General features: G+C 40.3%; 2 protein-coding genes across 2 annotated transcripts in view; both read right to left on the minus strand.

Annotated features, from left to right (window-relative positions):
* Nucleotides 1–83: 83 nt before the first annotated feature.
* Nucleotides 84–8,082, minus strand: LOC125881524 (solute carrier family 22 member 13-like). The gene is made up of 10 exons (XM_049564631.1): nt 7,632–8,082; nt 7,340–7,443; nt 5,581–5,735; nt 4,073–4,244; nt 3,407–3,527; nt 3,220–3,314; nt 2,923–3,137; nt 2,679–2,787; nt 2,397–2,591; nt 84–2,303 (listed from the first exon to the last, which is right to left on the minus strand). The coding sequence occupies exons 1-10, from the start codon at nt 8,067–8,069 to the stop codon at nt 2,231–2,233; spliced, it is 1,677 nt and encodes a 558-aa protein (XP_049420588.1). The 5' UTR covers nt 8,070–8,082; the 3' UTR covers nt 84–2,230.
* A 2,766-nt stretch (nt 8,083–10,848) lies between these two features.
* Nucleotides 10,849–14,907, minus strand: part of oxsr1b (oxidative stress responsive kinase 1b) — a 51,035-nt gene continuing 46,976 nt past the window's right edge. Inside the window, exons 17-18 of the mRNA XM_049564632.1 lie at nt 14,245–14,309; nt 10,849–13,968 (exon numbers count right to left, since the gene is read on the minus strand). Coding sequence (XP_049420589.1) covers nt 13,894–13,968; nt 14,245–14,309 — 140 coding nt within the window. The 3' untranslated portion in view covers nt 10,849–13,893. The remainder of the gene's footprint in view (nt 13,969–14,244; nt 14,310–14,907) is intronic.

The following is a 14,907-nucleotide window of genomic DNA, read 5'->3' on the forward strand; positions in this document are numbered from 1 at the left end:
GACCAGTCTTTCCTCCACATTAATGTGTTTAAGACTAATCAGATGTTAACTGATTTTTGGAGGCCCTGCCACCGACAAGTCGGTGGCATCAATGCAGCAGTACAAGTATCTGGGCACTGTCTCAGATGACAAGTTGAATTTTGATGTGAACACTGACAGCATCTGTAAGAAGGCAAACCAATGCCCATTCTTTTTAAGGAAGACTTAAAAAGGAAGACTTTCGATGTAAATGGGACAATCATGCAATTGTTCTATTCTGCTTTTACTGAGTCCGTTCTTTCTTTTAACATGGTCTGTTGGTTTGGTAATCTGAGCCTTAAAAACAAGAACAAGTTGGAAAAAGTGGTCAAGTTGTGCTGTAAGGTCACTGGTGTTACTTTGAATAGCCTACAGCATCTGTATGAACAGAGGGTCACCTCTAATGCTCGGTCAATTGTCTCACGCTCTCAACAACCCCAGCATGTTGAGTTTCAGATGCTTCCAATAGGGCGGAAATTTTGCCTCCCTAAATGTAGCACTTAGCTTTACAGATCATCCTTTGTTCCATCTGCTATCACGTATCTTAACCAGTGGCCATGATATATCCCTGACAGTGTGTGATTGTAGATTCTGTGTGTTATGTATTGTACTGTCTGTTTTATTTTACTTATGACTACTGTCTGTATCCCAAATTGCCCCCCAGGGACATTAATACCTTACCTTACCTTACCTCGCCTCACCTCACCTCACCTCACGGGTGCAGCACTTGATGACAGGAATATTACACACATAGGTGATTTTACTGTTTACACGTCAAGCCAACATGGAGCAGCATAAGCATTCACTTGCGGTTGTGTTTATGGCTACATAACACATCAAATCCAGCAGCTGTTTTGCTACTAAATGTTCCACTATGTTCACCAGCTAGTCGCTAACTTTGTGTCAAGGATGTCTTGATGTAATTAGTATCATTGGGATATGACATATCAAAATGTGTTTATTATTTTCTATAACCGACCAATTGCCTTGGCGAGCATACTGTCCAAAGTATTAGAACGGATTCTTTTAGATAGGCTTCAAGCATACTTAATAACTACTGATAACCAATTTGGTTTTAAAAATAAACACAGCACAGATTTGTGTATATATACGCTCTGAAGGAGGTTGTTAGTAAGTACAGTAGACATAACACTCCAGTGTTTATGTGTTTTCTGGATGCATCTAAAGCATCTGACCGTGTCAATCATTGTAAATTGTTTTTAAAATTGCAAGAGCGAGGGGTCCCTCCATATCTCATAAGGATCTTGCATTTTTGGTATTTACATCAAATGACGTGGGTCAAATGGGGCAGAACCACATCTGCATCATTCCTGGTACCAATGGCGTTTGACAGGGCGGAATACTTTCACCTGTTCTTTTTAATTTATATATGGACGATCTTTCTAAAGAGTTAAAAGCATGTAAGACTGGATGTACGGTAGCGGGGAGTCTCATCAACCATCTGATGTATGCTGATGATATAGTTGTCCTGTCCTTGTAGTGCTGGTTTACAACAACCGGTCAGAGTGTGCTCAGGATATGGTGTGCAGTTCGACATTAAGTTTAACTCTAAAAAGAGTGTTGTGATGATTTTTAAAGCTAAAGAATACCAGAAGTTGAACTTTACGTTGTTCCTTCTGTCTGATCAAGTACTAAATGTAGTGAATAAGGTAAGATACTTGGGTCACATCATCAGAGATGATTTATGTGATGATGATGATGTGCAGCGCAAGTGTTGTAAATTGTATGCGCCAGCAAACATGCTGGCACGCAAATTCCATATGTGCACTGATGTTACAATAGCCCTCTTCAGATCTTACTGCACACCACTCTATACAGCACTCTATACTGTTTTTATTGTCGTGATTGTTTCTCTGTCTGGTTTTTTTATTTGTGTCTATATGGACCATACTGGTCTGAAATAAAAATAAAAATAAAGTATAAGATTCGACAGTCAACTCATTGCGACTGAAATACATACAGAGAGAAAACATCCACAGGACGTTTTCCCTCAGGTGAGAAAACTCAAATAAGTGCATAGCAAATATACATATATATAATTTAATGTGTTCACAAATCCCAGCTTTAAAACGGTCTACAACTTCTGTGGTAGTAAAACATTTTTAACAGATTTTAACAACAAAAAATAAAATTATGTTCAATAATTTACAAGTTAAACACGATTCTGTGAAAAGCAACACGTCCATATAAATTACATCTTTGTGCTCTTTCCTGAATTTTCCTCTTTCGTAACAGATCCCATCTCAGGACCATTCTCAGGTTTTCTGTAATGAAAAACAAAACTATCATTATTTAATTGCTCTTAGTTTTCTGTAAGCAGAATAAGCACTCTGCTTCAAAAGAATTCTTCAACTCACTTGAGCTCAGCGTGGTCCTGGAGTTCAACATTCAGGGTTTCAGGCAGTAATAAAGAGGAACCTGCAGCAACAATGGGGACGATGCCATATATCAGCATGGGGATGGTGGAATGGTGGGTGCCCAGGAGCCTGATCAGTGGAGCGAGGATGCCCCCCACACGAGCACACATGGAGTTTAGACCTACACCATTCTGCCTGCCAGTATACATAATGGACTTGTCAGCAACATGTAACAATAGCAAACGGATTTATGCGTTACCTCTGGGACATTATCTACCTTACCTTAGAGTGGTGGGGTATAATTCTGCAGTATAGACATAGATAATGGCGAAACTGGCAGTGGCGGCAAATTTTCCCAGTACGGCTATGACTGTGACCACCACAGGAAGGTCTGATGGACAAATAATAAATCAGACAAAAACACATACAAATTTGGGACACATATAAATCAAGTATACATGTAAATGCAAAGACAGATTACAACATACTATTATTAATATTATAATATCATTATTGTACAAATTACCTTCAGGAACACCAAGTATCCCAAGACAAGCAGCGCCTCCAAACAACAGGGTCCCTGATAGAATCAATTTCCTCCCAAAGCGCTGGATAAGAGGCAAACTGCCCAGACGTGCAGGAACTTCTACTGCACCAAAGATGAACTGTGTGAGGTAGATATTCACTCCGAAATTACCAACATTCAGGCTCAGTCCATAGAATAGCAGACTTGTTGCAAACCTATAAACAGAGTGGAAGACATATCTTCAGGTATGGCTGTAGATGTGGTTGAAAGCAAATTGTGGTTGAAATGAATACTCACCACACGAGGCTCATTATGATTGCACGTTTTCTCAGATATGATAACCTGAAGATGTCCAACATGCTTCCTCTTTTGGATGTTTCCTCGACCTCCAGCTAAACGGTGCAGGTGGAATATATTAACATTTTTTCGGGGCTTTATGGTGTTTGGTATTGGGTGTAGCCAAAGTGAGTTTGACACAGCTCACCTTGTCTAGCAGATCTTTCGGGACCTTCCTCCCGTTCACCTTGGCTGCCCTATGGACCTCCTTTATAGCCTGCTCCTTCCTGCCCTGGGTGATGAGCCAGCGAGCTGACTCTGGGAGAATCCTAATTGACATACAGGTCAACGATCATGAACTACCCATAAAGTACACTTTCTTTAATTTTTTTCTATGGCTAAAATCAACCCAGTCTCACTCCGAAGTCATCGAAATCTGGCGCTTGGGCGGTGACTTGCGGTGTCAGACACTGACGAAGATAGCTGTCCTTTAACGTCAGCATGATATGTGGCCGGTTGCCATTATAGGTTAATGGGACTCGATGGCTTCAGGGGAAAACACAGTATGACAAGAACAAAAGTTAAGGCAGTGAAAGTCTGAGTAAGGCAGGTGGGAGAGGTGGTGGATGAGTCCAAAAAACATCGACCTTCACCTGGGAGAGCAGTGTTCATGTCCAGGCATAACAGGCATAATTTGACACAGCCTCCCAGAACGCTGTCAACCAAAGCACCAGGGTACCTTTCATGTCGTATCTGGACATGGAAGGTCCATGACCAAACGTTGATATGTGACGAAGTCAGAGTGAGAATGTGTTGCTAAAATGGAGATTCACATCTGAAACATTACAACCAAGTGGTCTAAGTAGCTGCTGACCAGTAAAAGATTCCCAGGACAAGCAGAAGAGGGCAGTATAGCACCAGCTGCAGGATCCTCCAGTTGCGGATCAAATAGGCCATTCCAGACAACAGCATCAGTCCCAGAGGATAAGTAGAGTGGCAGATGATGGTGCAGAACGCAAACTTGGAGGAGTCACTCCACTCTCCACCTTCAAAGTAATAACACAGACAGAAATGGTATCATTTAAAGTTAACCACAGAAAAGAAGCAAGCAACATTGTACTCCCTTCTCTTTTTATTAATTCAACTATATTTAGACAACTTTCAGTCAAATGTATGCATGCTTCTGTAATGCAAAAGTAGCAGGTAAAGGCAAGTACAAACCAAACAGCAACCTCTGGGGCTGTAAATGAAGCTAATTTGGAAGTACCAAAAGCTGCAGTTCCCCTAATGGCCACAAGCCAGTCAATCCCCATAGACCCCCATGTTAAAATGCCAACTTTACAGCAGAAATAAACATGTTTACAGCCTGGTACAAAAAACAGTTTTGGTTCTATAGCTAATTTCCCCCTTAATGACATCTGTACAGGAGATTTATATACATACATACATACATATATATATATATATATACACATACATACATACATACATACATACATACATACATACATACATACATACATATATATATATATGTATATATATATATATATATATATATATATATATATATATATATATATATACAGACACACATACACACATATATATATATAAATATAACTATAACTCAGAGTGACAGGCTTTCTGCCAATTTTGTCCTTAGCCTTTTAGTAGAGCCACCCCTCACTCCTCCACAGCGCCAGCGCCAGCCCTCACCCACATTTGGTCACTTCTGGCTCCAAAAAATCAAGATGGCGACGACGAGTTTTAATGAAGGCTTCATGTTTAAGGTGGTGCACATATTAAGAGGAAATAAACTTAATCTCAAAATTCCAGCCACTTGCTTTTTTATTTACAGCATTTACTTGTACTTTTACTTTCAAAACTTAACTATATTTAATATCATAAAATTACTTTAAAGACTTTTACTCAAGTAACATTTTAATAGGTGACTTTAACTTCTACCAAAGTCATTTTCTGCTGAGATATCTGTACTTTTATTCAAGTATAGCTTCCAGGTGCTTCAGCCACCACTGGCAACTTGCAGGTCAAACCATCAACCATCAGTGACTACCTGTTGAATTTTCCAAATAACCTTCTGGGTATGCACCTTGCTAAATTAAGGCACTTTGTTTTGCTTTTGGCACCTCCTGGTGGTGGTATGAAAAAGATACTGTGGTAGACAGCAATGCAATGCAATGTTTGCACATTAAAGAAATCTATCATTTGAATGCAGTCACTGCTTGTAGTAACAATAATGCTTTTTAAATGGCAAAATCTTCCTAAAGGAGAAATGAAGCCATTTTTTTCTGAAGCCCAGACAACCCATGGTTCAAGACAGACCCAGACAGAAATTTGAATCCTGAACATTTTACCTACCTATCACAAATGCATTCACAAGAACGCCTGAAACGGAGATGCCACCTAAAAATTTGAGGACCATATAAACATAGATGTTGGGTGAGAAAGCAGTTCCAGCACCAAACAGCATTAGGAGAAGTAGTGACAGCAAGACCACGAAGCGCCGACCAAGCCTATAAAGAGTAGAGAAGAGCTGTATAAGGATGTATATAAATCTTTTCAAAAAAGAAAAAAAGAGAACACTTAAATCACACATTAGATCTTGAACGAATTAATCAAGTTGAAAATCTTTACTGATTGTAAATTGTATGATTTGTTGACAAAACAATATAGCAACTGTCAATAAAACCCCAAATCATCAACCCACTGAGGGCTGGATTCAAAATCACTGAAAATCAAAGTAAAAAATTGAAATCACAGGCTGGTCCAACTTGTGTGAATTTTATCACGTCAACTCATAATGTGACTCAATAGTGTGTACGGCCCCCAGGTGCCTGTATGCACTCCTGACAACGTCTGAGCATGCTTCTGATGAGTCAGCGTATGGTGTCCAGCGGGGTCTCCTCCCAGACCTGGATCAGGGCATCAGTGAGCTCCTGGACAGTCCGTGGCTGTACTTGCCAGCGCTGGATGCACCGATACATAGCGTCCCATAGGTGCTCAATTGGATTTAGGTCAGGAGAACGAGAGGGCCAGTCAATGGCATCAATGTCTTCATCATCCAGGAACTGCCTACACACTCTGGCCACATGAGGCCAGGCATTGTCCTGCACCAGGAGGAACCCAGGGCCTACTACACCAGCTTAAGGTCTGACAATTGCTCTAAGGATTTCATCCTGCTACCTCACAGCAGTCAGGTTACCATTGGCTATGACACTAGGTCTGTGTGACCCTCTGAGGATATGCCTCCCCAGAACATCACTGACCTACTGTTAAACCAGTCATGCTGGATGATGTTACAGGCAGCATAACGTTCACCACGCCATCTCCAGACTCTTTCACGGCTGTCACATGTGCTCAGTGTGAACCTGCTCTCACCTGTGAAGAGAATGGGGCACCAAAGGCAGACCTGGGAATTCGGGTGTTCTCTGGTGAATGCCAATCAAGCTGCGTGGTGCTGGGGCTGTGAGCACAGGTCCCACTAGAGGGCACTGGACCCTCATGGAGTCTGTTTCTGACAGTTTGGTCAGAAACATGCACACCAGTAGCCTGCTGGAGGTCATTTTGTAGGACTCTGGCAGTGCTCCTCCTGTTCCTCTCACACAGAGGAGCAGATACCGGTCCTGCTGCTGAGTTGATGTCCTTCTATGGCCCTGTCCAGCTCTCCTCGTGTTATAGCCGGTCTTCTGGTGGGCTGCAGGTACCGTCTCATGCTACCAGTAGTGACATGGACACTAGCAGAACACAAAACTAGAGAAGAATCAGTCAGGAAGGATGAGGAGAGAGCAACTGTCTGCGGCCACCACATGTAAAACCATTCCCTTTTTGGAGGTTGTCTTGCTTTTGCCTCTCCGTTGCACCTGCTGTCACTTTCATCTGCACCAAAGCAGCTGAAACTGATTCACAATCACTTGTGATCCTAAATGGACAGATTGATATCACTGAAGTTCAACTGACTTCGTGTTAAACTGTGACGATGAAGTGTTCCCTTAATTTTCTTGAGCAGAGTAGTTCATTTTAGCAAAATCACAGCACATAAAGAAGTTTCTTTGAAAGCAAACTTGTTTCTGTTCAATTTTTAGTCACAACTGGAGTAAAGATGGGAGTAAATGTGTACCTGTCAGCCATCTGCCCCAACACCAGTGCTCCTACCAGGAGACCGGCCATGTAGATGGACTGTGATACTTCAATAAAGCTGCTCCTGTCACACACCAGGTTGAACTGATAACAGGAAGCATGGTGGAATAAGACCAAAGAAAAACATACTAAATTTAATTTGTTAGTTTTTAGATTTCCATTTTTACAGACTTAATAGTAGGAAAAAACGGCCTCACATAAATCACAAGAACAAAGAAATACATTTAATGCAACAGTAAAATGTGTTGGGTGTATAAACAAGTATCACTTACATCTGTGAAAATGCTAGAGACTCCTTTGGGTCCCTCAAAATCTGTTCCATTTATGCATCCAGTCGTAGTGTTAATCCCATATGCTTCAATAGTTTCCAAATCCAAATCCACAGGTGTGAACATTTTACAGCTTTCATACTTCCCATCCTTGTTCACTGGGATGGTGAGATTTTTTTGTCTTTCATCTGTCAGGTTGGGCCCACGCTCCAAGATCCAGTCAGTGTTACAGTGATGTGGAAAGCTCATTCCTGTAAATACCTGACCGATCACATCATAAGCTACAAATATGCTGGGGATGCATAGTAAAGCCACTAACCGTTTCTGAAACAAACCAAACTCCCCGACCTCCTTTAGGATCTGCCTGAAGTTGCTCATATTGATGACTGATGTTCTCCAAGTGCAGACAGAGACGTAAAAAGGTCTGGCATTAAGCAACATCCTGCCAACAAAAGTCAACTTGACTGTCATCCTGCAAGTTAATGTTTAACAGTCAATCACTGTGTTTTTATGACTTTGCAAGCTGCTATCAGGCTACAGAAATATTAAATAATGGCATATGAGGATACCTCAGGCTGAAGTCCAGCAGCTCAGGATTTTAAAATACTATGGGAAGTTTTCTCAAGCAAAGTCTGCACTTAATATGGCATAAGTGTGTATAAAGGGCTCAAAGAGTCTTATCAGGAACGCTATTCAAAGTCTAGGTTGAGTGGATACATGGCCTAGATCTCCAATCCAGCAGCTCAGACATTTTCTCTCTATCTGTCTTACAAGTGGCACTGTAGTGCAGTGGTTGGCATTGTTGCTTCACAGCAAGAAGGTTTTCAGTTCAAACCCAGGATGAGGGGTTCAAGCCCTGGGGTTGCGGAGTCCTTAAGTGTGGAGTTGCGTTGGTTTTCTCGGCTTCCTCCCACAGTCCAAAGACATGCAGTTGAATCGGTGACTCTAAGTTGAGAGTAGGTGTGAATGTGAGTGTGAATAGTTGTCTGTCTCTATGTGTCTGGTGACCTGTCCAAGGCGTAGGCTCCAGACTCCCCGAAACCATAACAGGATAAGCGGTTATGGAAATGAATGAAAGGATGTCTTACAGACTGCAACATGAGCAGGGCCACTGCTACAAAAACCCAAAGGAGCCCATGTAACACAAGGTGACAGAGGCCAACGACCGTTGGGGTCACACTGCATATGGAGTCATAAACAGGCTGTACCTTGTCAGAATTAGCATATATATATATATATAAATATGCTTGTCCACTACATTTTTGAATAAAATATTTTTCCTCCCCATTTTCCTGAGATCACAGTTATGATCTGTTTCTGAGGGCAAAATTGTGCTTAAGAGATCTAACTTTGTGTAATTGCTACATTTTAAAAAATGCCACTGGCAATTTAAAAGCCCTATGGACGTAATATCTCAATCAATTATTTCAACACCAGTCAGCCTGTGCCGACAGTTGTGTCATATGTTCTGTAACTCTGAAAGAGCAAACCCATGATGTAATCAGGGTCATTTCAACTCAGGGATTTTGATTTTGCTCCAATTTTTCACAAAGATCTGAGACTTCCTCTGTGCACTCACAACTTATTTCTCTCAATCTGTGGTTGCAAATTTGTTAAAATCTTTAGTAGTGAGCACTTCTCAATTTCTAAGATAATCCATCCACCTGGTATATGCTTCAGACAAAAGAATCAGTCAGTATCTGGAGTTGGTGCAGATGCTGGATGTGGAGGTCCTGTACTGGTGTGTGTGTGGTTGCGCCGTAATTTCTCGGAAGCCACACCGCACGGCTTATGGTATTAAAATGAACACAAATCTCACTGGCAACAACTTGGCAAAACCTCTGCCAGTTGTACACTCCTTCAAAGCGTGACACTGAGACACTGACATTTGGCATGTGTTGTGTGACAAAACTGTAAATTTTAGAGTGGCTTTTTACTGAGACCATATGAAGGCAGGCATGTAGTCATGCTGTATGACCAGCATCTTGATGTCACACCTGTCAGATTGGATGGAAATTTTAACTTCCTTAAAACCAACATATCTGGTAAATGATCATGTCTCCCAAGCTTTATGCCCCAAAATACATAACACAAGCTATTTTTACACTCATACATTTAGACTTGTGTAGACTATATTGTATTATATACTAAGGTTGTAACATAGATATGTGGGAATTATTAAATACATGTGTTATTTTTGTGTGACAAAGTTAAAAAGTAATAACAATGGTATATTTAGAAAAGTAACGGCTTATCCTGTTAGGGGTCATGGGGGGCTGGAGCCTATTGCAGCTGACATTGGGCGAGAGGCAGGGTACACCCTGGACAGGTCACCAGACTATCACAGGGCTGACACATAGAGTGTCTGTCTCTATATGTCAGCCCTGTGATAGTCTGGTTAATGTTTAAATAGCAGGACATAACACATTCTCTGGGTGGAAGGATTGTAAAAGGACAATTGTAGCAATAAAGACATTGACGACAGTAAACTTGAAGGCAGCAAAAGCAAAAGTGCTCACGTTTGAAACGGTGAAACAGCTGTAAAATAAGAATTACTATTAGAGGAAATATAACGCTTACTTACCTAAAGTTGCTGTGGAGTCAGTTCAGTGTAGGTGCCTGGTCCTATCTGCAAAATTCATGTTCATAAACATTTATTTATTTATTCACAGGAACAGTTTACTCAAAATGACTTGTGGTGGTGCACATTTTAAAAAATCAGAAAGTGCTTGGAGGAGGCTGATATGCTCATTCTTTATTGATTAAAAATAATCAAGAGAAACATGCTTTGAACTCCAAAATGATCCAAAATAGAGCAAATGAAAGAATGAAAAAACTAAAAACAGGTGGAAAATTCAAATATATTACAGCCTTGATGAGTTATTGCCTGGACAAACTGTTTTTGCCGATCATCTGTTCAGTTGCTACAGCTTTGTTAGACTACATATAAGCCGGACAGAAGAGATGGTTGGAGAGAGGATGAGAACAAAGCCATTAGGTCTTCAACTCCGTTAAAAGCAGGGCTCAATCAACGCAACACACACTCACAGGCACACAGACACACACACACACTCAGATGCACACTCGCACATTATCCTGTCGTTGTCTGCAGACAGCTGCAGACTAAACCAGGAGAATGGCACCAAATACTGCAGTTGAGAAACTTAAAGTAACATTGGGTTGCTGACTGTTGTCGCTCCACTTGGAGGAGAACACAGGGTCGACACACCTGTATATCTTTATTCAGGTATCTTCACGTGTCACAAGAACTACAATTCAAACACACTGAAAATCTGAATCAAATCCTCAATGTTACATCAAAAAAAAAAAAAAAAACAAAGAAAAAAAAAACACTTGGTCGTTTTCAATTTAAGGCTAGCGTAAAATTTCAACATGTTTAAAGTCAAAATACAAAAATGTCCTCGTAACATTGTATCTGCAAGCAAAAATAATGCATTCATTTTCATTCAATATGGCATCTGGAGGGTTATGACATTTTCACGTCACCTAATGAAACAGTAAAACCTTGCTGGCATTTCAGATCTACACATTAGAGCAGTATTAAACGAACCTCCCACTGCCGTCGGTGCCAAAAACTGCGAGTTGAACATTCAGTATCAAACCGTGTCACTAACACACAAAAACATCCAGAGGCTAGGCTGTAAGGATGTGACTGCACTGATAACGGCCTTCTGCATCTGAATCACATTTCTGATCGTTCATAACGTCTACAATCACAGCTGTAGGACGTAAAATCTTCATTTTAGCCGTTTAAAAGATGATTAACAAGTGATAAAGCAGCTTCACGACTTCAGAGGTGGATTAAAATAAGTACTGTAAACAGCCTCCACTTGGTATTATTAAGAGCTGGAGACAGATTTGCTGTCACTCAGGTCAAAATTGGGGGAACTTTAAGGTGGCATTAAAGCAGTGCATCAGGACAGCTGTAGCTCCACGGTAAAATATATTCAAACTTCTCAAAAGGCAAAAAGTGAAAACCTTTTTCTTCTTAATGTAAAGATGCGTCATACACGACAGAGTAAGTAACAGTATGTCCAACAGGATGAGTTCAAAGCCAAATTTGCGGTGTCGTCGTCTTCCTTCGCGCATGGCTACAACCCACAGTCGTGTCATAGGACAGAAACAAGGCCGAGAGTGAAACACCCAGTATAAAAACAAATCAAAGCCAAATGTCATTATTTACAGACTAGAGGTTAAATCAAGTACTTATGTTTCATCCACATAAACAAAAATGCACTTAAGTCTTTTTTTTTCCTTCCAAATTTAAGAAACTGATTCCAAAGAGACACAAACTAATACCAACAGACAGACACATCTGCTCATACAACACGTGTGGTTTCAGCTGACGCCAGACGTTTTCACTTCATTATAATTTCAACATATAATCAGGCCAGTGTCCTGTGTGAAATGAGAGGAGGCAAACTTAGAAACGGTAAAAATGAAGACAGAAGTTTTTCCCTAATCATCTAAGTTTCACAAATTAGGAACATTTGTTGACCTTAATATCAATTTGAATTACTGGACAATCTGTAATGTGCAATAATTTCACACCAGCTCCATTAAATTGTCTCACAGTTTTCATCTTTCATCAGGAGACTGTGCTTTTAATCACTCTGGTCGTATCAATATTTAAAAGGATAAGACTGGAAATATTCACAACTTTTTGAATTGTGTTATTGTTGCCCAAATACTATTAACGATATATAACCGTATGTTTACATGCACACTAATATTCCACTATTATTACGAATATGACAGTATTCTGAATTTGAGACAGGTCATATAAAGACATAGATTCTGAATTTATTGTTTTTTAATCAAGACGTGGGATATACTGGTATTATTCAGGTTTTATTAGCATTTGGGCACGTATATAGTGAATTTGGAATCTCAACTGAGGTTTTTACCTCAGTTTTTACTTGTCTGCTTCTCGTCGGCTCTGTGCGTTGTCATGGATATGTTGTACACAAACCAACTTGTCAACAGTTTGCAGTGCTGGGATAGAGTTGCAAGAATAGCCCACATTTCTGGTCAAGAAAAAAGAAACACACCTAAATTTAAACATTATATTAGACTTGAATATCAACAATTTGTTGGCTATGCACAAAAATCGAAACGCTGACCTTTTCAAGAAGGTGGTTGGAGAAATAAAGAAGCTCCACTGTTCTACGTTTTGACGTGATAAGCGACATGTTAGAGCAAGTTAATAGGAATACTGGTTGAATATTCACTTTCATTAGTTATTAACAGCTTAGTAGGATTCTTTCAAAATAAGGGCGGAAAACAGAGTATCTTGTGCATGTAAACGTAGTAATTGAGCGACACCTTTGTTCATGAGGAGCATGGGCACTGTCTTTATTCTGGGTCAATCCCACATACGCCATCCTGCTGCTGTGGTCACTAGAGCCCCAAATGTATTAATCCGCAGCTGAAAATAGTCCCCAACAAATAAACTACTTAATTTTGTTTGAGTAATATTTGATAAAAGCTACAGTGTCCAGCTGTTTTAAGAAATTATTTATATACAGACTATGTTGGTTTTGGTCTTTTCACTGCGTTTGTCGACAATAAGAAAACAGAATAAAACTAGCCTTACCCTTTAAAGACTGTTACTGATAGGAGTGTTCACATCCTTCTGATGGAGTGGTTTCACGCTACATTTGTTAAGTACATTAGTCCCCTAAATTTGAACTCTAGTTGGCATTATAAGCTGCATCTTACCTCCTCTCAAAATAAAGTAAAAAGTTTAACACGAGCAGCTGAAACCACATTTGTACATTTCAGACAACATAATGCTCCATATGGTAACTGGGGACGTCCCCAAAAAACGTGCATTCAGTAGTTCTGATGAATATAAGGCATTGTTACACTTATCAGGATTCAAGGGCGTTAGTTCAGATTGTGCAAATGCATCACATATTAGAGAGAAAAAAATAATGACAAGATGAGGGAGACCAGAATGGAAAACTGTTTGTTGTAGATACTTGCATCCTTCTACATATACGCTGTAAACTTTTTTTTTGAGTGATTCTTATACTGTACGCTCTGATACTTCAGCCGACCACATCATTCGACGAGGCGGCGTCGTATAATCCTATGGGCGACAAAACGGTACTGTTTTCTTTGGCAGTAGTGGTTTCTTTACAGCCATCGAAAGAAAAAATGCATTTAACTATTTTTTTTTTTTTTTTTTTTAAATTTTCACATTTTTTAGGCAAGTCACGGTCCCAGGTAGTACAACAGTTTAACTAATGCTGAGCTGAGCAAAGCCCATCAATTTGATGTCATCTGGTATTTCAGATCCCTCGATTCCAGAGGCCTGTGAAAATAAGAGGGAGGAAGAAAAAGTAGTGAGCAGAAAAGAGAGTGCAGAAGGAGAAGAAGACTCCAGATGCCAAGTTTGTTTCAAAATATTACAAAAATGAGCCTTGCAAAGACACAAATACGCAGATTTAGTGATGAACACTGAACATAAACTCTATAAGGCACCTTTAATCTTATACAGCAATGCTTGCTGGAAATACCTGTGCTATATTTTTCTTTTAAACATACTCAGTGAACTACTATGGTTTACAGATGAAGGTGTCGCACTCACCAGTTTGAAAGTGACATTTTTATTGGCTTGAGGCTCATCAACTATTTTCTGCAAATTTGCAGCAACTGGAAAAAAAGACAACGTTTTAGCCCAATGAAAAGAAAAAAACAGGTGATGTGCTGTGTGTGTTCACAGAGAGAGAAAAATATGAGACAATGTGAGACTGAGAAAATGTTGGTGTGTGCTGCACTGCAAATGACCCAGAGAGAGAAGGAGAAGAAATACTTCACCCCCCAAAAGACCACTTATCAATTACACACCCCATGTTACATTGAATTTGTGAAGATTTTTTTTCTCACATGCCTCTGGTGAACGCAGAATCCCAAAACACGGTTCAGTCAGGACCACTTTAGTCAAAGAAAACTTTATTTCCATATGGGGTATAATATTTGGTGGTATGGCTCTGTCCTGGGGCGCCTCTGCTTTTCCATGGGCCTATGCAGAAAGCCTCTTCCATGTGCAGACATGGAAAGGTGGAGAGAGCACACCTATCTGCCCTTCCACGTGCAAACGAGGAAAGCCACAGACAGAGAGACCAAACCTCCCTGTCCTTCCATGCGCCTACAAGGAAGCTTGCAAAGGAAGCAGCAACAGTAGGCAGGATAAAGCAGTTTAAATAGGGTGCTCTGAATGAGATTCACCAATTGGTTGCATAGAAAGGAA

This window comes from Epinephelus fuscoguttatus, linkage group LG21 (assembly GCF_011397635.1).
Source record: "Epinephelus fuscoguttatus linkage group LG21, E.fuscoguttatus.final_Chr_v1".
In the NCBI taxonomy this organism is placed as follows: Eukaryota; Metazoa; Chordata; class Actinopteri; order Perciformes; family Serranidae; genus Epinephelus; species Epinephelus fuscoguttatus.

What these genes read in the sequence shown, in the direction of transcription:
- LOC125881524 (XM_049564631.1), bottom strand. Translation starts at nt 8,069, where the DNA reads ATGTTGCTTAATGCCAGACCTTTTTACGTCTCTGTCTGCACTTGGAGA. An exon ending in CGAAAGATCTGCTAGACAAG is followed by an intron (nt 3,315 to 3,406) that starts GTGAGCTGTGTC and finishes TGCACCGTTTAG; the next exon opens with CTGGAGGTCGAGGAAACATC. An exon ending in TTATACCCCACCACTCTAAG is followed by an intron (nt 2,592 to 2,678) that starts GTAAGGTAGATA and finishes GTATACTGGCAG; the next exon opens with GCAGAATGGTGTAGGTCTAA.